This window comes from Hippopotamus amphibius, chromosome 12 (genome assembly GCF_030028045.1).
Source record: "Hippopotamus amphibius kiboko isolate mHipAmp2 chromosome 12, mHipAmp2.hap2, whole genome shotgun sequence".
Taxonomy (NCBI): domain Eukaryota; kingdom Metazoa; phylum Chordata; class Mammalia; order Artiodactyla; family Hippopotamidae; genus Hippopotamus; species Hippopotamus amphibius.
Genome location: NC_080197.1, coordinates 12,072,385 through 12,096,316, shown reverse-complemented (window position 1 = coordinate 12,096,316; position 23,932 = coordinate 12,072,385). Strand labels below are relative to the sequence as shown.

Genomic DNA, 23,932 nt, shown 5'->3' with positions numbered 1-23,932 from the left:
GGAGGAAGGGCAGCCTGCGAGGCAGATGGTGGAGGTGCCGGCCAGGGGGACTCAGCGCCCTGGGCTGGAGTCCAGGCTGCCGAGGCCCCGGGCTCCAGTGCCTCTGTGACAGAGACGACACATCCAGCTCTCCTGTGGGGTCTATCCTGTGGAATGGCCATCGCGTCATTACCCCTGGCTGGGCAGTCGCGGTGCCAGGCACGGTGCTCGCTACCTGGGTGCTCCACATGCGTTGTCCTGTTTCACTGGGAACCCTTCCCGGGCCTTCCTGGGATAATGTGCCTCCCAGTGAAATCTCTGCGGATGACAGTTCACCGACAGACGAGAGCATCTTTCTCCCCTCAGCGATTTTTCATCCCTAGTTGATAAATTGACTGTTTGTCAGTCTCATCACCCTGTCCAAGAAGTGGATCAGATCACTCTTTGTAAATTCTCAAAATGAGATTTTTGAGCTTGCGACATGCTAGCTTATGTGAATTTTAGGGTGTGGCCAGCAGCCTTCCCTGGGGACCTCACACCCCTCCGATGGCCCAACTATTCTTGTAAATTTTGTTGAAAACAGCTTTATTGAAATACAATTCACTTTCCATAAATTCACCTGTTTAAATTGTACAGCTCAGTTCTTTGTAGTACATTCACAGAGCTGTGCAATGGTCACCACGGTCAATTTCAGAGCATTTTTATCACACCCAGAAGAAACCCTGCACCCATGAACAGTTGCTTCCCATTTTCTTTTAAGTTTATTTTTAACATTGTGACTTTTTAACTCCCAGCATTAGACTTTAGCATTTTTACATGTATACAGCTAATATTGTATGCAGCTGTTGTAGGTACACAGTTACTAATGTGTTCACAGATTTCTTAGCTCACTTTTTTCGTCTTGCATACCATTCTTTAAGGGAAAAACAACCCAACTCTTAAGTACCACAAAATAGAGAAAATGTATCCTCCCTCAGCCAGGGTGGAGGTTCTGATCAGACAGCCTGGGTTCAGATCATGGCTCCACCACTTAGTAGCTCTGTGACCTTGAGCAGAATCTTTAACCTCTCTGAGCATCAGTTTCCTCATCTTTAAAATGAGAATACAACTTGTACTTATGGGTTTGTAAGAATTAATGAGAGCAGTGTCTGGCACTCAGGGTTCAATAAGTGTTTGCTGTTACTGTCTTTCAGATAAGTTTCAGCTGAAAAAATGAATTTAGAAAAAAAAATTGCAATATTTCAGATGGTATTTGGATGTGAAGGTGATGGGAACAGTGCAGTAGGATAATATGAGCCTATTTTCCATGTTAATGATACCAAATCTTCTGCTTTAGGAATTTTATTATTCTTGTTGACCAAAAAAAGGGGATGGGGGGGCTTCCTAGGTGGCGCAGTGGTTAAGAATCCGCCTGTCAATGCAGGGGACACGGGTTTGGATCCCTGCTCCAGGAAGATCCCACATGCCGTGGAGCAACTAAGCCCGTGCGCCACAACTGTTAAGCCTGCGCTTTAGAGCCCGTGTGCCACAACTATTGAGCCTCTGTGCTGTAACTACTGAAGCCCACGCACCTAGAGCTGGTGCTCCACAACAAGAGAAGCCACGGCAATGAGGAGCCCACCCATCACAATGAAGAGTAGGCCCTGCTCACTGCAACTAGAGAAAGCCCGCGTGCAGCAAAAAAAGACCCAACACAACCAATAAAGTAAATTTAAATTTTAAAAAAAGGGGGGAGGGTGGGAGGAATTACCTGGCGATCCAGTGGTTACCACTCGGAGCGTCCACTGCAGGGGCATGGGTTCGATCCCTGGTCAGGGAACTAAGATCCTGTGTGCCGCACAACACCATGTGGCCAACAAAAATAAACCAGAAAAAGGTCTCAGACTAACACTTTATCAAAACAGCAAAATGAACCCACAGGTCCCCCTTCTTTCTGACTTGTTTCTGACGCAGCCTGCTTTACAAGGAGGCTTTCCAGCTCATTGGCTTACATTTTTATTAGCTGTGTAATGGACATTTATTTGGGAACAATAAGTTGCCCAGTGTATTTCTTACTGTTGAGGAACCATATTGGTGTGTGGCCAGAATGTGACAGCAAACGGCTTTGTGCCTTGGTTTTTTTCCCTTTAGTTTTCTTACACATTACTAAATGCTTGGATGCTGGACCTAACCAAAGCCTCGTTTCTAGGAAACAGGTGTGTGTCATATTTCACTGTCACCACCTGCTCACGCTTGCCCCTTGTAATGCCAGGTCTCCCTTCTCCCACTGTTCTGTTTCCCTAGCACTGTAGCAGAGAGTATAATTTACTTATTTATTATCCCAGCTCAGAGATAAGCACCACGAGAATAAGGATCTTTGATTAATTTTTATTTTTTTAATTGAAGTATAACTGACTTAAAACCTGATTATTAGTATCAGGTGTACAACAGTGATTTGATATTTTTAGAGGTGACACACTGTACAGAGTTATCACAATATTATTTATTGTATTTCCTGTGCTGGGCATTACATCCCTGTGACTTATTTATTTTATAAGTGGCAGTTTTAACCTCTTAACCTCCTGTACCTATTTTGCCCCATACCCCACCCCCATCCCCTCTAGCAACCACTAGTCTGTTCTCTGTATCCGTGAGTCTGTTGCTATTTTGTTATATTTGTTCATTTGTTTTTTATATTCCACATATAAGTGAAAGCATACAGGATTTGTCTTTTTCTGACTTACTTCACTTAGCATAATACCCTCTAGGTCCGTCCATGTTGTCACAAATGGCAAGATTTCCTTCTTTTTTATGGACTAAAGGACTCCCAGTGGAGTCAAGCCCCTTTCTAAGGAGCTTCCTGGAAGTCTGTGGCATCCCCGTTACTTAGGCTTGCCCCTCATTGGCTAGAACTGGGTCACATGGCCACTCTTTCTACTAGGAAGGCCAGGGAGTGTAGGCACAGCGCCTTCCAAAACAGAACGAGAGCGCTGTGAGGAAGAAGGATGTGAATTAGGTAACTAACTGGCAGTGCCTGCCGCAGGGGTTGTCCAGCTGGCTAGGGAGGGAGTGGCAGCGAGGGTTTCTTCTATCTGAACCTAGTCATGGTGTCCATCTTATTTTACTTGGGGACAGAGGCTGTGAAACAGGTAGGGTCTGGTACCCAGTTAGTAACAGCCAGGTGGTAGCCACTGGACTTCCCTATGAACCGGCAAAACCAGTGTTTTTTTTTATTTTGTTTTTTTTAATTTTTTTCATCTCTATTGGAGTATAATTGCTTTACAGTATTGTGTTAGTTTCTGCTGTACAACAAAGTGAATCAGTTATATGTATACATATATCTCTATATCCCCTCCCTCCTGAACCTCTCTGTCCCACCCTCCCTATCCCACCCCTTTAGGTCTCCACAAAAGATACATGTACCACAAAACCAGTGTTTTTAAGTATACTCTGAACCTTACAAGGATTTGATTTGATTTGGTTGTCTAACATTTTCACAGCAGGCTTGAACTTAAACACAGCAGACTTCTTAGTGGTCGTTACACCACCCAGGAAACCCTCTTCTGAGCCCTGCAGGCCATCCTGTCAGCAAGGGAAGTGGTCCACAGCTACTGTGGGGAGTCCTGCTGCTTCTGGGCCTCTAGTGGGTTCCTCAGCGGCAGCTCCCTCTGCAGGAACCTTCTGCTGGAGTCAGGACTTCCTGACTCCCCCACCCCTTCATAGCCTGAGAAGACTTTGATTTTGCACAGGGGCTGGTATGGATCAAGCCTGTCAAGAGAATGGGTTAAACACTCTTATCCCTCTAAAAAATGGTGATCCTGATGCTGTTTAAATGGAAAAACTGCAGTGAAAGAAAGGGAAGATCCATGTTGAAATGGAAATGTTATTTTTCTCTATAGGAGTGAAAGATAGTGAAGGCTTTAGCTGAAACGGCTTTCAACATGACTAGTTGGGAAATTTCAATATGGACTTAGTCTCCAAGGCCAGGCAGATAGCAGAAACGAGATGGCTTCTATCACGAGCACATGGTCTTAACGTGACTACGCTCTGCATATAAAATACACATGCCTAAGAAAAATTAACATTTGAGTACTCTTCAGGCATCCTTTTAAATGCTTTACGTGTTTTATCTTATTCAGTTCTCATAAACCCTGTGAGGTAGGTGCAGTTGTAATCGCCCTTGTTTACTGCTGAGGAAACCAAGGCTCAGGGAAGTTAAGTAACTTAAGTCCCCACATTGGGAAGTGGCAGAGCAGGATCTGAACCAGGCACACTGGCTCCAGAGCCCTCACTCTTAATCACCGTGTTGAGGTCACTTCCACAAAGGCACATTTTCTCTCAGAGATTCTTAAAACACCCTACCCTGTCAGCCTCCCATTTTTACCACTCTTGACAGAGACATGCCACTGGGCGTGTGTCCCTTACCTGCTCACTGTGCTTGGCCTCAGTGGAGGAGAGACAGTTGGGAGTGGCAGTGACCTAGGCAGCAGGACATCTGCAGGGTTCATGTCCGGGTTCCAGCCAGTTGGGGGCCCAGTGTTGCCAGATATTCTTTTTTTTTTTAATAGTGAGATCTAGATTTTTATGACGTCTGCCAGTTTTTAAATGTTCACAGCTAATTCAAAACTTTTAAGAAGCAGTGCATAGGCACAGCAAAGGAAGCAGTCAACAGAGTGAAAATGCAGCCTATGGACTGGGAGAAAATATTCGCAAACCATATATCTGATAAGGGGTTAACATCCAAAATATCTAAGAAACTCATACAAGAATAAAAAACCACAAATAACTGCATTGAAAAATGGGTAGAGGACCTGAATAGACGTTTTTTGAAAGAAGGCATACAAATGGCTAGCAGACATTTAAAAAGGTGCTCAACTTCGCTAATAATCAGGAAAATAGAGATCAAAGCCATGATGAGGTGTCACCTCACGCCTGTTAGAATGACTTTCATCAGAAAGAGTTGGTGAGGATGTGGAGAAAAGGGAACCCTTGTACCCTGTTGGTAGGAATGTAAATTGGTACAGCTGTTACAGAAAACTGTGGCAGTTCCTCAAAAAGTTAAAAACAGAACTACTTTATGACCCAGCAATTCTGTTTCTGAGTATGTAGCCAAAGGAGGTGAAATCAGGATCTGGAAGAGATAATCTACACTCCCATGTTCGTTGCAGCATTATTCCCAATAACCAAGATGTGGAAACAACATAAGTGCCCATCAACAGATGAAAGGATAAAGAAGATATGGTTATATACATACAATGAAATATTGTTCAGCCTGAAAAAAGAAGGATATCTTGCCATTTGTAACAACATGGATGGACCTGGAGGGCCCCATGCTAAATGAAAGAAGCCAGCCACAAAAAAGACAGATACTGCCTGATTCCATTTACATGAAGTGTACCCAGAGTAGTCAGATTCATAGAGACAGAGTGTAGAATGGTGGCTGGGGAAATGGGAAGATGTTTGTCAAGGGCTGTGAAGTTTCAGTTATGCAAAATGGCTGAGTTTTGGAGGTTTAATGTACAACAGTATGACCAGAGTTAAAAATATTGTGCTGTACGCTTGAAACTTGCTGAGTGTAGATCTTAAGTGTTCTCACCAGAAAAAAAAGTGGAGGGGGGGTGGGAAATAGGTAACTATGTGAGGTGATGAATGTGTTAATTGGCTTATTTGTAGTGTTTATTTCACAGTGTATACAAATAGCAAATCATCAGGTTGTACACCTCAGATATATATAATTCTTGTCGGTTATACCTCACTAAAGTTAGGGGGTGGCAGGATGCAGGGCGTAGACTAAACAGTGCACACCTGCACACCAGATGTACCCATAGCCACCACTTCACAGCCTCTGATCTAACTCAACAAGCCTGCAGCTCCTCTGATGAAATGTATTCATCAGGCTGATATTTCTTGGGCATTTAATGTATACAAGGGACTTTGGAATGTATAATAGAGATTAGAAACTGTCATCATATTTCTGTTAAGTCATAGCATCAGAGAATGTTGGAACTAGAAAGGAACTTGGAAATATCTAGTCGCGTGTTTACCAAATCATGGTCGAGACAAGATGATTTTAGATGGCTCATAGGTGAATGATTTTTATTTCAATAGTTGTACATTTGTTTTACACACATTCAGAAAGTATGATTAGTTTATGAAGCCTGTGATTTTGTGAATATTAATTATTGCTTAAAGTGAGTTAAAGAACACTTATGTATGTAATAAATAAAATAAGTGGTGCACAAAAATGGTAAAAATTATGAAGGTTGTATGAGAATGAGTGAAGCGTGGGTGATACTGATCTAGACTAAATCATCTTATTTAGATGAAGAAACGGATTTAGAAGATTTTGCTTGTGGTTCTGGACTTTTCTAACTTCCATTCAGGTTCTTTTTTTGCCCTCTAAGAAGAACATATAACATCAGTATTTTCCACATAAACTTATCCATTTAATTAGTTATGATGGTTTTATTTGTCAGTTAGCCCTCGGTGAAGCTGAAGGCTAAATAAATATCGACTGAAAAGAACAGCCTAAAAGTTGAGAGTTATGTTTTATTTGGTGGACAAACCTGAGGACTTAAGCCTGGGACGCAGCCTCTCAGATCACGCTGAGGAACTGCTCCGAAGAGGTAAGGGAGGAGCCAGGATATATAGGAGTTTTTGCAACAAAGACCAGGTAGTCGGAACTTCAGAAGATTACTGTTAACTAAAGAAAACCAGACATCTCAAGTTAATGAGTTTAGTACTTTTCTGTGTATGGGAAGAGGCAAGAGTCTGGGCTCCTTGAAATCATCCCTTTGATATGTACCTCAGCTATCCAGGGCCAGTGTCCTGTGCTTCCCCATCCTGAGTCCCCTCAGGGTGCACTGTTTGGGAGTGGCTGCAGTGGCTGAGGGCATGGCATCATTTGTCTCCATCCTGAGTCCCCTCAGGGCTCACGGTAGGGGGCGTCTGTAGTGGCTTGATGGCGGCAACATCCTTTGTTTACTGATAGGATATGTGGGGCAACATTTTTCATTAATGTGGGTTAAGTGCTCAATGGAAATGAAAATACTTGATGTTGCTTCTCCAGGACCAAGCACAGAACTCATAAAAATAGTGGCCTGGGGCTTCCCTGTTGGCTCAGTGGTTAAGAATCCTCCTGCCAATGCAGGGGACACGGGTTCGAGCCCTGGTCCAGGAAGATCCCACATGCCATGGAACAACTAAGCCCGTGTGCCACGACTACTGAAGCCCACATGCCTAGAGCCCGTGCTTCGCAACAAGAGAAACCACTGCAATGAGAAGCCCATGCACTGCAACGAAGAGTAGCCCCCGCTTTCTGCAACTGTAGAAAGCCTGTGAACAGCAACGAAGATCCAATAAATAAAAATAAATAAATTTAAAAAAATAGTGGCCTGATTGAAAATCCTCATTAAGGAAAAATTTAAAGGGTTATTTTGGTTTTATTTAACATGATGGCCTTTATGACAATGATGTTTTACAAAGCAATAATATTTACTTCAGAAAGTCTAGTCAAGTGCTGTTTACTAGTTCTCCCAAAACTACTTTTCTACAGAAACAACTGGTCCCGAACCTCTTCCACTTAAACAGTTAACATTTTACAGAATAATTCAACTTAAAATTTAGTAAGTTCTCAACCATCACGTTAGAAATCTTATGCTAAGTTCTGGGTGTACACGGTGGGAAAACGAAGCAGCAGAAGGCATGTCATTTTCCAAGGCTCTGTGGTATGCAGGGTGAAGGGACCAGATGACACTCCTTCTTCTGTTCTGCCAGGAACCAGAGCTGGATAAGATCCAGCTCCTGCCTCCAACCCTGGGGCTGGTGGAGAGCACCCTGGGCCAGCAGCTGTGACTCAGGAAGGAAGAGTGTATGAGACAGAGGGGTCTTAGTGTTCCACAGAGGGAAAACTGAGTCATAGCAGATGCCGCCTGCGAGTTTCCAGGTTTCCTGGGACACGATCAGATTTGGCTTTGGAGAGGGCTTTCTTGCACACTTGCCTTCCGACTGTGACTCTGGAGAACATTGACTTAATCTCCTTCTCCACCTTCCTTAGTTTTCCCTGGAAATGCCCACATGTCTGTGTTTGTGTTTGTGTATTTGGTGTGTGTGTAGGGACTGAAGATGGAGCCCAGGAGGTGGTGAAGGAGATCTTAGAAGATGTGGTCACATCCGCAGTTAAAGGTAAGAACCAGGAACCCAGCCTTTCTTCCTCCTTGTTCCTTCCCAGAAGTCCCCAGCCAGGCATTTTAGTGGAGGGGTGCCCACCCCCAGGGAATTCATGAAACTGAGTCTACCGTGTCCGCCCATCTTTCATATGGAATTCAGAAATTACTTGTTGTTAGTGATTGGTGTTATTCTCACTCGAGTTGGGTTCAAGAAACACAGTCCAACAGTGTTAGAGTTGTGGGTTCCACATGGAGATGTAGAGGGCCACTCCCATGTACAGCCCGGTTTTTCCAGGAGTGGGTGGGGAGCCCTGAGGTGGTGAATTTTCTTGGCCAGCCATTGATGTGTCCAAGGGACAGTCCCCATGTCAGTAGTTAGCAGATGCACAGGGAAGCTTTGTCAGTTTTGTTAGACTTCATTTATAACTCCCTCAGTTTTTGGTGTAGTTTCAGTGGAATTAACCTTGCAAAGCTCAGAATGACTACTGGATGATTTATCCTTTGTTTTTACCCAAAATCTCAGGTCAGTGGTTATGTGCTCAACACTCTGCTCCAGTGCCAATAAACCGTTAATGGGTTGAGAAGGCAATATATTAGTGGGTTGCAATCAGCATTTTCTAAATGGAAGAGAATAAAATGAAAATAGTTACAAACTAGATGTGTCGCATATAGTAACGTTAAGCAGTTTCGTGAAGTGTGTTTCAGTGATTTATTTATGTGCACACATGTATACTGGGTCATGGGTTTTAAAATGGATTTCTTAGTGAGGGTCGTGGTCAAAGAAGTTTGACCCGCTGCTCTAAGCCCTATCTTTTTGTTAATTTAGGGTACCCCCAAGCTATATTCATAGATTTCATTATTTGTTTAACGCGTTGTAGAAATGTCCTTAAAATAAAATAATTTTATTTCATACTTTTGGATTTTTTTTTCCTGGGGCCGGTATAAGAAGTCCTCACATAATGAACACCTATCTATCTTCATTGCCGTATCCCCCAGCCCTTAGCACAGAGCCTGGCACATGATAGGCACCCAGTAAACATTTGTTGAATAAACATATGCTTCGAAAACCGTTACTGAAGATTGTGCTTATTAAGTTGTTTGGTGTCCCTTAAATGTGTAATGATCCACACAGTAAATTCCTCATAGAGTTCAGCTGTTCTGCTAATCATCAGTTATGCTTTCTTTCATTAAATGATGGAATCTGTTTAATTTCCTTTTTCATACAGCTGCCAGGAAGCTCAGGTCTACATTTTTTTTTTCCTGTGACTGAGGCTTTCTATCATAACTATCAAACTCTTGTTCTCTAAGCTCTATATTAGTAGCCTTTTAAAAAAGTCTGTGCTTTTTATGTTTAGCTGGTTCTAATCTTCTTCGGAAGTAGGTTGGGGTGGGCAGGACTGCTATATTGCACAATCCTGGAGGCACCATTGACTTGGACCACAGTATGAAGGAAGCCACCTGGGATTGGGGATGTGGGTAATGGACACACAAAGCCAGAGCAGGGCAGTGGCTCAGAAAAAGGGAAAAAGCAGTAGCTGAAAGGTTATATGAATAACTTCTTGGTTTCAGGCCACCTTTTAGGGTAAGTACTGACTTGGTGTTGACTTCTGCATTGTATTTTAAAGAAGCAGCACAAAAGCATGGTCTGACAGAGCCTGAGAGGGTCCTGGGTGAACTGGAGTGCCAGGAACGTGCCGCCCCCCCAGCAGCTGAGGAAAACTCACAGACCAATGGGATAGCGGATGACAGGCAGTCCTTGTCATCGGCAGATAATCTGGTATGTTGGTGATCTTCCTATTAGGCTCGTTTTGATGTTTACTTTTTTAGAAGATACAGAATTAAATCTCTATCAGAAGAGGTGAGTGAAAACCAGCAAGCGCTGTTCAGTTATTTAGTCACACCATCCTGGCCTGATAGTCTTTGTGTTAGTAGGTTGCATCCTCAGAACATGCTAATGATGGTGGTATATAACGTTAGTAAACCCTTTTTATTCAGAATTTTAGAAACTTATATTTCCTGCCCTTTTTCTTTTGTCTCAAAATGGTGTACATTCATTATAGAAAAATAAAATATAGAGAAGGAAAAATAGGGAAATAGAAGTCATCCATAATCTTCTCACCCAGAGATAGCAGTTGTTAACATTTTACTTTTACTCTAGATTTTTCTCTCCCTCCCATGTTTTTTTTTTTTTATCACTTAAAGGTAGTAACACAACATACATACTGTTTCATAACCTGCTTTTTAAATTTAAAGTGTATATATATATATTTTTTATTTTGTAATCTTTTTTATATTTATTGGAGTATAATTGCTTTACAATATTGTGTTAGTTTCTGCTGAACAACAAAGTGAATCAGCTATATGTATACATATGTCCCCATATCCCCTTCCTCAATTTAAGGTATGTTATGAACATCCTTTCAGGCCCCCATAAGTGTGTCTGCTACATTCTTATTGTTGCTTTTTTTAGATAGCTTTGTTGTTCTCTTGAAAACACTATATATAAATATTCAAAACAGAAAGAAATATGATATTAACATCTCACGTGAACCCACTCCCTCTGTACCTTTTCACCAGTGTTTCTCTTTTAAATGATCTCTCTCTCTCTCTCTCTCTCTCACACACACACACACACACACACACACACACACACACACACACACCACACACACAGAGAGGAGCCTTTTTATGTATTTCTTTTTCCTATTCATCACCCTGTTTCATGAAATTTTAAAGCTGTTGATAAACACGATACTTGTTTATGTACTGTATACATATCTGTGCTTTATACATAAAAAGAATAAGATTTTTTCCACAGCCATCCCCCCCACCAACCAACTTTTGCACCTGTCTTAGTCTGTTTAAGCTGCTGTAACAGAATATTGTTTACTGGGTGTTGTGTAAACAACAGAAACGTGTTTCTCATATTCTGCAGCCTGGGAAGTCCAAGATCATGGTGCCAGCAGTTTCAGTGTCTGGTGAGAGCCTGTTTCCTGGTTCACAGACAGCTGTTTTCTTACTCTGTTCTTCTGGCAGAAGGGAGGAGGGCGCTCTCTGGGGCCTCTTTAATAAGGTCACTAATCCCATCCGTGAGGGCTCCACCCTCATGACTCATGACCTAATCACCTCCCAAAGGCCCCACCTCCAGATACCATCATATTAGGATTAGGTTCCAACATATGAATTGGTGGGGGGGGGGGGGCGGGGAACCCAGGCATCCAGTCTATAGCAGTCCAGTTGGGATTATATCATCCGCATTAAGAATGCACTTATAGGACTTCCCTGGTGGCACACTGGTTGGCAGTCTGCCTGCCAGTGCAGAGCCCTGGCCTGAGAAGATCCCACATGCTGCAGAGCAGCTAAGCCCATGCACCACAATACTGGGCCTGCACTCTAGAGCCCATGAGCCACAACTGCTGAGCCCATGTGCTGCAACTACTGAAGCTCGTGTGCTCCACAACAAGAGAGGCCCTTGCTTGCCACAACTAGGAAAGCCCAAGCACAACAACAAAGACCCAACACAGCAAAAAAAATAAATAAGGGGAAAAAAAAAGAAAGCACTTATAGAGACTTCCCTGTTGATTCAGTGGTTAAGACTCCGTCTTCCAATGCAGGGGGTTTGGGTTTGATCCCTGATCAGGGAGCTAAGATCCCACATGCCTCATGGCCAAAAAAAAAAAAATTAAAACATAAAACAGAAGCAGTATTGTGACAAGTTCAATAAAGACTCTAAAAATGGTCCACATTAAAAAAAAGAAAGAATGCACTTACCTAGAGATGTACTTAAATCCACACAAGGTATTTGTGTGTTATATACTAGGCTGCAACTTGCTTTGTTCATTCAACACTGTTTTATGGACATCTTTTCAGAACAGTAGTACGTATATGTCTACCTAATGTTTTTAATGGCCATGTGACATTCTATCATAGATTGCCATAATCTATTTAACCAGTTCCCTGTTAGGTTTTTGGGTTATTTAAGTTTAATCACAAGAGACAGTTCTACTGTGAACATCCTTGTAGATAGATCTTGTGTCCATCCTTAATTCTTCCCTTACGATAAATTCCTGCAAGTGGTATTGCTGGGTCGGGAGTTGGAAGCGTCAAGGCTTTTGTTCTTTAACATCAAATTAGCTGCCAGGAGGGCATCAGTGCTTGAATTCCTACCCATGTGGAGGCTCTCAGCGTCCATTTTCCCATTCCCTCATTAAAACTGGGTAGTAGCATTCATTCAGATCTTTGCTGTCTGATGGAAGAAAGATACTTTGTTAGTAATTAGTAGTAAGGTTGTTTTGGTTTGTCTGTTGTTTGCATTTTTTGGTGAATTGCTTACTCATGTTTTTTGCCTGTTTTTCATCCGAGAGTAGGGTTTCCATATTTCCTTAATGAATTATGAGAACTTTTTATATGTTGAGGATATTAATCTTTATTGTATGTTGCAAATATTTATTCTAAAAAAATTTTATGTAGCTTACATTTTAAGAGAAATTTATTTTAAAACACCTATCATTTTTTTCCCATTTACCCTGCAGTAGTATTCTTAGAAATACCTTTTTTATCCAAGCTAATATAATTACCTATTTTTTTTTATAGTTTAACCTTTACTCATTTATCATTTTAAACCATCTGCACCCACTTCTTGAAGGACAAGGAATGAGGTTGTAGAATTGCTGTAATGACTCCCCCATAAGCTTCTGTTTTGACATATTGTTTCCTCCCCCACATCCCTCACTTCCCCATTGAATAAATAATTTAAATTTTCATGAGTTAATTACATTTCTTAATTTTAAAAGTTATCCTTTTGTTTAGACCCTTTCATTTTTCTCATCTTGTTTCTAATCTTAGGAATCAGATGCACAAGGACATCCAGTGGCCGCCAGGTTCTCGCACATTCTGCAGAAGGATGCCTTCCTGGTGTTTCGCTCTCTGTGCAAGCTGTCCATGAAACCCCTGGGTGAAGGCCCCCCAGATCCAAAGTGAGCAGACAGCAGTTCTTGGCCGTCTATAACCCAAATGACCTACAAAGATCTTGGGGGCTCCAGGAAACCCCAGTGCCTTGTCCCCTGGTTGGTGTTAATGCAGGAATTTAGAGGATGGTTTTACACCTTCTTCAGGCTCATGCAGGTCCCCTAGTCCTTTCTTCATGAATATCTCTCTGTTCCCACCAACCAAGGTTATTGTGCCCAGTTTTGCCTTCCTTGGTTTATATGCTAAAAATAATCTCTTTGCTGAACATTCACCCTCTTTTTCCTGACTAATGAAGTTAATCTTCTGATGGGGGGTATTCCCCTGTCAGTATGCATACAAACCTCAGTTTCTTGCCCTGCTTGGAAACTTGCGTTTTGTGAATACAGGTGTAAGCCCCAGATGCAACTCAGAGAAGCCAGACTTTAGTGTTTAGGGTGTACCACAAGAATGGTAGTGCTGCGGAGGGTCAAAGCAGAAGTTCTGGAGCCGCGGGGAGTTGCATTCAGCCCTGGCTCACTTGAGACCAACTTCATGGCCGAATGAGTTACTGAACCTCATCTGGAAAATGGGAATATGGGAAGTCAGCTCACAGAATCAGTTACATGAAGCGATAGAATGACATCCTGAGGGCAGGGCCTGCTGCTTCACGGGAGTTTTATAGTCACTACTATTAACGTCGTTATTGTTAGTCTCTAATAATAACCCTCACTCTTCTGCTGAGGATATGATGACCATTAGGGAAAAGGCTCATGAAAGTTTCCCTTTCTTTCCATCCCAATGGAGCCTGAGACAGGTGGATGAAGAGCACTGCTCTGCTTGTCTCTAAAGGCAGAGCGGGACAGATGTTTCAGTCTCACATGATGGATGTGAAGTAATTGATACTATTAGATGAGTTGCAGAACCAGCTTTCCAGAGTCAGTTTGCACTTATTTTGCTCGTGCTATGTTCTCTGCTTCCTGTTGGGGGAGAAGGGAATATCAGTTGGCAGCTCTTCATTCTCCCAGGGCCTGCAGGTTCTGTGAGAACCCACCTCGTGCCATCTGCCCTCGTCCTCTTGACATTCAGGGACTGTTGCCAATTCTTAGCTCCCTGGCTTCTCAGAAAATCCTGCTCACTGGTAGAGGAGTGAGACCTTCTCAAGAAATGTCCCAAACGTCCTTTCTAAAATTTTACCTCTCAGTGCCGTCCTTGTCTTCCATTTCCTTTGCCAGATCGCACGAGCTGCGCTCCAAGGTGGTTTCGCTGCAGCTCCTCCTATCCGTGTTGCAGAACGCCGGCCCGGTCTTCAGGACCCACGAGATGTTCATCAACGCCATCAAGCAGTACCTCTGTGTGGCGTTGTCCAAAAACGGCGTCTCTTCAGTGCCCGATGTCTTTGAGCTGTCTCTCGCCATTTTTCTTACTCTTCTTTCAAACTTTAAAATGCACTTGAAGATGCAGATAGAGGTACGGACTCCAAATTGACTTCTTTTTTTTTAAGTTTGATGACACTTTTGCATGATGCATTAACTGCTGGTGGCATAGTCACCAGGAACTAGCGTTATACAGTCCACTTGCCGGTGCCCCAAAAAAGAATTTTTTGAGCAAGAGAATACCTTTTCATAAAAAGTTACTGCCTCCAAATCTTGTATACCTTTCATTTGAATCAAAGGTTTCAATTGTATGGTCTGTGTGTTGAGCTCAGTCCCCAAACATGTGCCTGTAAATTGTTTGGGATAACTTGAATTCATTTGCAAATTGAGATTCTCCATGAAAGTCCAGATTTGTGATTTCTCTCAAAAAAACACAACCCCCCCCCCCCCCCCCCCCCCCCACATCCTGCCTTTGCATGTGGCAGCTACTGGTGGTTTCTAAGGAGCAGCCACTCCCTCTGATGGGGCTGTGTTAGTTCATGGTGTCCCATGCTCTTAGCTCTTCCCACCCGGGGCCGGGGTTCCAGTGCTGGTCAGTGGTGTGTGTGCCCCCCTATCCTCCTGCCCCGGCTGCTTCACTCCTAGGCTCTGCCTGTTCTTCAGAGGCTTTGGGGGTTTTGAACCCTAATTTAGACTATTAATTAGTGTCCTCCTCTGTCTTCTTGTCATATAGGTCTTTTTCAAAGAGATCTTCCTGAACATTTTAGAAACATCAACAAGTTCTTTTGAGCACAGGTGGATGGTCATTCAGACCCTGACAAGGATCTGTGCAGGTATGTCCACCCTGAGGGCGCACATCCATTTGACTTGTCCAGAACCACTTTCGATGCTTTCATTCTCCAAAGTCCAGATTAAGACCTTTAATTCCTCCTTTTAGAGTTTTAATGAAGTGCTGAGAAAATCATTACCTTAAAAGCTACTGCTAACCTAATGACCAGCTCAGGCTGGTTCGCCCAGGACTTTCTGATTCTAACATGGAAAGCCCTACATCCTGGGAGACCCCCTAGTCCTGGAAAACCAGGACACTTGTTACCCTACCTATAAGCTGAACATGGTTTGTAAGTCCCAGGGTCCCAGGTATTGGTGCTGCCAAACCTTGATTGGATGCTAAGGTAAATTTGGCTTTCCCTTACACTCTACAGTTGTGTGGCTGTAAACCGAGCCTGTATTTGTCACCACACATCACTTCATAAAAGTTACACAACCTAAGAGTTGGATCAGGCAGTTGTTTTCCCTTTTTTGATGAGGAAAGCGGGCTGTTGAGAGGTGGAAGAAGCTGCCTAAGATTTCAGTTAGTACCAGGGCAGGCCTAGAAAGAGGACCTCCATGACCCTAGTCCTTCCGACATGCATTTCCTGAGTGAGGTGTGTCCAGCCTGAGTTAGTAATTCACTGGGAAAAGTTTTTGACCAAGGAATATCATTTAATAAGAAAACATAACTGCTCTCTGTGTTCAATCAGAATTTCTAATATCCGTGTGTTATTTCCCAAGATGCCCAGTGTGTTGTAGATATTTATGTCAACTACGACTGTGATTTAAATGCTGCTAACATTTTTGAGCGCCTCGTAAACGATTTATCCAAAATCGCTCAGGGAAGGAGTGGACACGAACTGGGAATGACACCGCTGCAGGTAAAAACACTGAGAACACTCATTAATATTTAAAGTTCATTCATTTCAATAAACATTTGTAGATCACCACCATGTGCCGGGCACTGTCCTTGGTGCTGGGAACACAGCAGTGAACAAAACACAGACATGCACGTCCGTGTGCACAACTGCTGTGGTCCCAATGCTTAAAAGCAGACAGTGAAGAAGTAAGCCACAGAGAAGAATAAAGCAGGGACGATAGAGAAGGGGTGTTGGAGGTGAGGATGGTGCCATTTTCAATGGGGTCATCAGGGTGGTCTCCCTGAGAAGGTGACATTTGAACTGAGATATTTGAACTGAGACCTGTAGGAAGTGAGTTCACCCTGTCACCTTTCCATAGATCATGTGAAAACAAAGTCCCAGACTCCAGTAAAGGTAAAGGGGGTTGCGTCTTGTTAGAGCGCCTACAGAGAGAATAGGGTTCTTAATCTGAGGTCTTTGAGGAAACTGGTCAGAAGATCTGTGAGCCACTTGGAATCATATATAGAATTTTTGGGTATAGACATTTTTCCTAGACGAAGGTCCAGGCTGCCATTAGATTTCACACAGAGAGCCATACCATTTTAGATGCTGTTTTGAGTCTAAAATATTTGTGTGTGTGTGGTTTTTTTTTTTTTTTTTTTTTTTTGGCTGCACTGCACATCTCGTGAGATGTTCCCTGACCAGGGATTGAACTTGGGCCCCAGTAGTGAAAGCCTGGAGTCCTAACCACTGTACCACCAAGGAACTCCAACATTTTTAAAGCAATTACAACTCAAATTCAACTTTTTGTTTAAGAAATCTACTTTAAAAAAATAGTATTTTTATTTACTTGCAGAGTAAGCCTTAAAATGGAATGCTTTTGTGGGCGTTTAGAGGATAATGGTTTGTCCACAATCATTCATTTGCTGCATAAGATAAGATTCTTTTCTCTTTTTTCAGGGTCACTAGTTAAGACTGTCTCTCTTTTTTTTTTTTTAAGGCATTTTTAAGTGTTTTGTTTTAATTTATATAAGCAATGAATGAGAACTTCCTTTTAAAAATCCAAATAATACTCTTTATTTTGGGAGTGCCAACATCCCATATTTTTGCTGCTAGGGAGTTTGTAATTAACACATTTAAAGATGTCCATGGTTTTGCAATGAGCCCTCAGTATTTATGTCACCTGTTACCTTGGGTTAATAGCACTGAATGTCAGTTTATCTCATGTCCTCACAGGCTTCGCGGAGCCCTCTAGATGTTTGCACTTAATTTTTTTTTTTTTTTTTTTTTTTTTTTTGGGCACACGGGCTTAGTTGCTCCGCGGCATGTGGGATCTTCCTGGAGCTGGGATCGAACCCGTGACCTCTGCATTGGCAGGCGGATTCTTAACCACTGTGCCACCTAGGAAGCCCTGTTTGCACTTAATTTATCTGCTGAGTCTCTGTGCCGTGTCGCTTTTGTCCTTTAGGAGCTCAGTCTGAGGAAGAAAGGCTTGGAATGCCTCGTGTCCATTCTCAAGTGCATGGTGGAGTGGAGCAAAGACCTGTATGTGAATCCCAACCAGCAGACCAGCCTCGGTGAGAGACCCCTGCTACAGCCCTCCCCCACCCACCTCCGCCATTCACAGTCGGCTACTCACAATTGTTGGGAAAAGCTATTCTGATATAGTTGTCTTAGAATTAGCAAAATACTTTGAGGAAATACCTGAAGTACTCTAAAGTTTCTGCTTTTTAATCCATCTGGAATTGGGGGGAATAGTGTGAGTCATGCTCTGACTTCATTGTTTCACACAGAGAGCCCATTACTCCAACATTTTTTTTGGTAGCCTTTCCTTCCCTCACTGATTTGAAGCACCACCTTTATGATAGATCAGTTCTTCTGTGTGCATAGGTCTGTTTCTGAATTTTCTTTTCTGTTCTTTTGATTTGTCTGTTCTTTCACCAAGACCACGCTTTTCCAGTGCCTAGAGTTATTAGTGAGTTTTGATACCTGCTAGGACAGGTCCCCCGTTCATTGTTCCTTAGTGTCTTGACTGGCTTTGCACTTTTATTCTTTCGTGTGAATTTTGGCATTAGCTCACCACGCTGCACAAACAAGTAAGTTGTTAAAGAAGCTGAGCGACATCGACGTGCTCGGGACGCTTACAGTGCAGACTTTATTGTTGCAGGTCTGGAAAAGGGAACCACAGAGCGAGGCCTCAGCTCAGCGTGTCTGTGTCCCGTCTGCTTATTTGGTTTCCTTTGCTTTTATGTCATTGCAGGTCAGGAGAGGCCCATGGATCAGGAAATGGGGGACGGGAAAGGCCTTGACATGGCGAGACGGAGCAGCGTGACGTCCATGGAGTCCACGGTGTCCTCAGGGACTCAGACAGCCATCCAGGATGATCCGGAGCAGTTTGAGGTCATCAAGCAACAAAAGGAGATGATTGAACACGGCATTGAGCTGTGAGTGTGGCTGTCACTCTGGCCAAATCTCTTGGGAACCTGGCATTGACTCCTCAAGACAAAATGCCTATTACAAGAGACCCGTGCCGGCATCTGTGGCTGGGCCCGGTCAAGCCAGGCTGAGTGAGTGAGTGTGTGTGTGAAAGAGAAATTTAATAGCTTTGTGTGGTTGATTCCTGGTCTTTTTTTCCCCCCTAATTAAAAAGAATTAAACCAGTTTAGAAAATATAGAAAAGTAAATAAAGCACGAATGTCAAAATCACTCACTCAGTTACTACCTAGAGGAAATCACCATTGGTAACATTTTTTTCTAACTATGTATTGTGAAAAATTTCAACATCTAGAAAAATTAACTTTTGCCATATTAGTGTTATCTATGTATTTTTTTTTTCTGAACCATTTGAAAGTAATTTGTAACCATCATAAAACTTCACCCGTACATTAGTTAAAAATAAGGACTTTCTCCCATATAACCACATCATCATCATTGTAATCACTGGTACATCAAAGTTTCTTTCCAGTCTTTTATACACAAAAATACATACACACACAATCTCACATCCTGTCCAGCTTTTGAATGATTAGTTAATTTCATAAACTCAATTTATTTTAAAAGTTGATGTTATAATACTCATTTATTAAGTGTTGATCTCATTTCTGCTCTCACCATCCCGGCATCACCCCCTGTCCCCCCGCCCCACAATCTGTTCTCCTGCAGCAGCTAAAGGAATCTTTTAAAAACTTACATCAGGTCTTATCACTCCCCTGCCTGTAGTCACTCCAGGTTTCCCATTTCCTCCTACAGCCCCATCCAACCTCCAGCCTCCCTCACTGACCTCCTCTCCTTCCAGTACTCCTGGGTCACGCAGGGCCTTTCAGTCCCTTGAACACCTCAAGATTTTTGCACCGTTGTACCTTCTGCTCGAAATATTCTTGGGTCTTTTTCATCCTTTGGGCTTAGCAAAGCATTTCTTCCTCAAAAAGGCCCCCTGTAGCCACACTCTCTGAACAGGTCCAAGGTAGGCTCTGTCCCTGCACCATGGTCATAGCCTGTCTTCACAGCCCTTGCCACAGTTCATGCTTTCATATAAAGGTCAGTCCCCATTGCACAGCCTGGTAAATAACAAGTTGAATTTATACATCAGTTAAGTTTGCCTGCCTTTAAGAGGAAATATAGAAGGAACAGTATGCTTAAGCACCATTAAAGGAAATCCCAAAGATGACAGGCTAGGACAGTTGCAGTGGGTCTTATGGACGTCAGAGATCCAGGCTCCTTTTATCTTTATGCTTCACCATCCTGAATACAGTTTTCATCTTCAGTGTTGCCTCATGGTATAAGATGACTGCTGGAGCTCCAGTCATCACACATATATTCTGGGGAAGAAGGGGAAAGAGTAAAAAATGTATACCTCCCAGACAAGTCAGCTTTGTAAGGATCCTTTTTAGAAGGATCTGTTCATCTTTCATGGACCTGAACTTTATCACATGGCCATACTTTATCGAAGAGAGGCAGGGAAATGTGATTTTTATCCCAGACAGTTGTATGCCCAGCTAAACATTTAGATTTTATTAGTGTTGGAGAAAAGGAGAATAGATATCGGGTGACAACCAGTGGATTCTGTTAGAGCTAGGTCAGAAATTAAAGGTGGAATTGAGAAAAGCTATCAGGACACACAGGACCTTCCTAGCTGATTATGGGATGACTTGTTCATGGTGTTACTGTAATTTGCCTCAAATGCCAGCTTTTTCCATCCTCCAGATTTTGAAATAAGCAACCTGTGTCCCATCTCTTCTTGAAACAGGTTCAACAAGAAACCCAAGAGAGGGATCCAGTATCTCCAGGAGCAGGGCATGTTGGGAACGTCAGTTGAAGACATTGCCCAATTCCTGCACCAGGAGGAGCGCCTCGATTCTGTAAGACTGGGGGCAGGGCGTGTGCCTGTGGGTTCTATCATGTGATTCTGAGACCTTAGTGACTTTAACCTAGATACTGGCCGACCCTGAGTGCAGTGCTGTTGTCCACACCTGTGCATACAGCCATCCTATGTATCCCTTTGGCCAGTGTTGCAAAAAGTTCTTTAAAGGGAATAAACCAGCCTCCTGGCAGGTGGTTGTGTGTTGTGGGAGTGTCAGAGCTAAAAGTGCCCCTCGGCTGCTAGAAGTTGTCCTTTCGGGTGCTCGTCTGCAGCTCACCTCCCTCCTGAGTGTGTCCCATCATTCCTCCACTTTTTAGTCTCCTTTGCCTCCTCCTGTCCCTTGTGGCTGGACAGACTGAACCTGGAATGGGTGGGTGGGTGGGCAGGCCCAGGGAGTCGCCCAGCTTTTCTAGCAGCCCAGTCTGTTCTGGGTGTTCAGAGCCAGGGCGTTCTGCCTCCCCTTTGACTGAAGTGTCTTTCACTGGGTGCTCATATTTGCCAATTCGTAGGTGTGAGTCAGTGTGTATGTTTCAGACCCAAGTAGGTGATTTTCTGGGAGAGAGCATGAAGTTCAACAAGGAGGTGATGTATGCCTATGTGGACCAACTTGACTTCTGTGAAAAGGAGTTTGTCTCAGCCCTGCGGGCATTTCTAGAAGGTTTCCGCTTACCTGGGGAGGCCCAGAAGATTGATCGGTTAATGGAGAAGTTTGCTGCAAGATACATAGAGTGCAACCAGGGGTGAGCACTATGTTTAAGTCCCTTCCACGCCATCTTTTTGCCTTCCCCAGAGCGTCAATCTTAGTGTGGTTGGGGGTTGAGTTGAATCTTCTTTAATCTGTGCCCAAGCTGTTAAAATTTCTGTTCACTGTGTGTCAGGCACTATGCTAAGGGATTATCTCATGTAAGACCTCACCGCAGCTGTTTATGTCACCTTCTACAGGAGATTGAGGACCAGAGAGGCTAAGTAACTTGCCTAAGACTGCACAGCTAGAGCCCACACTATTAATTATGACAGGATTTCAGTTTTATGAGTTGAGAAGAGGCACTCGGGCATCTCTTTCCTAATCAGGACTTAATATATGGTGTAGATCTCAAGGATTCTAGTTTTTATTTGATCTCATACTGATGAGCAGGTTACAAAAATGGCTCCATAACTAATAAAACCCCACCTAAGTACATGATTTCATCTTGGGCCTTTTTGGATAGATAGTTCATATTTGTGTAGGAAATGGAAATTGAAAGGAGAGCTGACCTTTACTAAACACCTCCTGTGTGCCAGCCATGCCATGAGTTTTACCTACATTTCATCTAATTAATGGTAAGCCCGGGAGTAGTAGCCCCGTATCATAGGTGAGGAAACGGGCTCTGAGAGAGTGAGCAACCTGTCCGAAAATTAATCAGCTGGAGAGTAGCAGAGCCAGGATTGAATATGAATTTGTCTGACTCAAAAAACCTCATGCTCTTTCCCCTGAACCTGAAGTTCAGAATGTCTGAATGTACTGTGAACATGATGTGGAAATTTTTCATAGGAAACATTTTGATAACAGTTTTGCCTCTCAGGTCAGCTTGGTTTTCATATTAATTGGTCCCAATCCTCCAAGTGCACAGCAAGCTGTGCCCATGAGATGGCATGGTCAGCAAAGGCAACATCTGATCATTTTAACCAAATGGGTATTAGAATTTGCTCTGAAGACATAATTAGATATTATTTACTTTAAACATATCTCTTATGTGGACCTAGAGACCTTGGTCTGTGTCCCCTAGTCAGTAAATATGTGACCTGATTAAATTTCACATCAGAATGCAGATCTTTTACTGTGTTCTTCAGAATTTCTCCTTCTCCTGTTGGGGGCAGTTTGGATAGACCAGTTTTTCTTCAGCCTCACATATTAGAAGGCTGTGCATCCCCAAGTTTTTGTCTTTCTTCTCTTGCCTACGGCAAAAAAAGTCAGACTTCACCAGCATATTGTTTATTAAAACAACATATGGGGGACACTCGAGGGAGGGTGGGGGGGGAGTCGAGGGAGGGAGGGAATATGGGGATATGTGTATAAAAACAGATGATTGAATTTGGTGTACCCCCCAAAAAATAATTAATAAATAAATAAAATTAAAAAAAAAACAACAACATGAATATTTCTGCTGTTACATATTACAGTGGATAAGTTAAATTTTAAACAGCTAATAACTGGGCAAGAGGTTTAATCATCTTTCCACCTGGTGCCTAGCACACGGTAGACGCTCTCAGGAACAGGACCAAGGTGAGGCGCGTGAAGCACTAAAGGGGCAAACTCTAAGGGGCCTCACTCAGGGTCACTCACTGTAGGGTCAGCACCCGGGAGTAGGGGGGCCTCGCTTGCCTCCCTAGTCTCTGGCCCTGGAGCCTCCTTAAGGATCTTCTTAAAAAATCGACTTGAGACTGCCTGATTCCAAGAAGTCTAAATCTGACGTGTATCCCTAACCAGCTTTTTCTATACTCTGGGTCGTTAGTTATCATTCAGTAATGATGAAAGCATCCCAAGGAGCATTCGGCCTGCTTGGAGCGAAGCACATCTCCTTGAGCACTGTACCCTCCCAGCCTCAGCTCTGCGTGTTCTCACATCTGGAATCTCTTTTTAAAAATTTTTTTTCAGGCAAACTCTGTTTGCTAGTGCTGATACTGCATATGTCCTGGCATATTCAATCATTATGCTAACTACAGACTTGCACAGCCCTCAGGTAAAATATTTTAATGATACATATACTGTAGTGGCTAAATAAGGAGCTTTATTTGGGCCATTGGATGTCTTCTAAATGAGTTCTTAATTGTTTTAAATTTCAGGTAAAAAATAAAATGACAAAAGAGCAGTATATTAAAATGAATCGGGGTATCAATGATAGTAAAGATCTGCCTGAAGAGTATCTCTCAAGTATCTATGAAGAGATAGAAGGCAAGAAAATTGCGATGAAAGAAACAAAAGAACACACGATCGCAACTAAATCCACTAAGCAGAGTAAGGTCTAATGGCAAATTATTTCTAATTTCTATTAATTCCAATTTTCAAGTGTATCAAAATGCATGATTAAGTTCCCTGGTGATAGATTTAATTTGCATACCCAGCTATCTGAATAAGAAATGTGATTAGTTATTATTATTACGTTGGCGCTTTCATAATATCACTTATTTTCTTGCTAGATTTGTAATTAGTTACAAGAGGGAATTTAAAATAATCTGAGAGCTAAATTACTCCCCAAAAATGTTCCTTAAAACTTTGCTGTAATACCAGTGGTGACTGTGCCAACCTTGATTACAATTCTCTTAGTTAAGACCCCTGTGAAGCTATCAGTTTCTTTATTTGAGAGGCAGCAGGGTGTATGGTTTAGAGCACAGGCTCTAGAGCCATGCTGCCTGGATTCAAGCCCCAGCTCTACTGCTATTAAATCTGTGACCCTGGGCAAGATACTTAATGTCTCT

General features: G+C 42.8%; 1 protein-coding gene across 1 annotated transcript in view; it reads left to right on the top strand.

Annotated features, from left to right (window-relative positions):
- The window catches only part of ARFGEF2 (ADP ribosylation factor guanine nucleotide exchange factor 2), a 92,950-nt gene that overhangs the window by 27,681 nt on the left and 41,337 nt on the right, over positions 1-23,932 (top strand). Inside the window, exons 7-18 of the mRNA XM_057701390.1 lie at positions 8,074-8,142; positions 9,752-9,903; positions 12,972-13,102; positions 14,306-14,540; positions 15,180-15,279; positions 15,998-16,137; positions 17,585-17,693; positions 18,377-18,560; positions 20,363-20,474; positions 21,011-21,216; positions 23,112-23,196; positions 23,300-23,471. Of these exons, the coding sequence (XP_057557373.1) occupies positions 8,074-8,142; positions 9,752-9,903; positions 12,972-13,102; positions 14,306-14,540; positions 15,180-15,279; positions 15,998-16,137; positions 17,585-17,693; positions 18,377-18,560; positions 20,363-20,474; positions 21,011-21,216; positions 23,112-23,196; positions 23,300-23,471 (1,695 nt within the window). The remainder of the gene's footprint in view (positions 1-8,073; positions 8,143-9,751; positions 9,904-12,971; positions 13,103-14,305; positions 14,541-15,179; positions 15,280-15,997; positions 16,138-17,584; positions 17,694-18,376; positions 18,561-20,362; positions 20,475-21,010; positions 21,217-23,111; positions 23,197-23,299; positions 23,472-23,932) is intronic.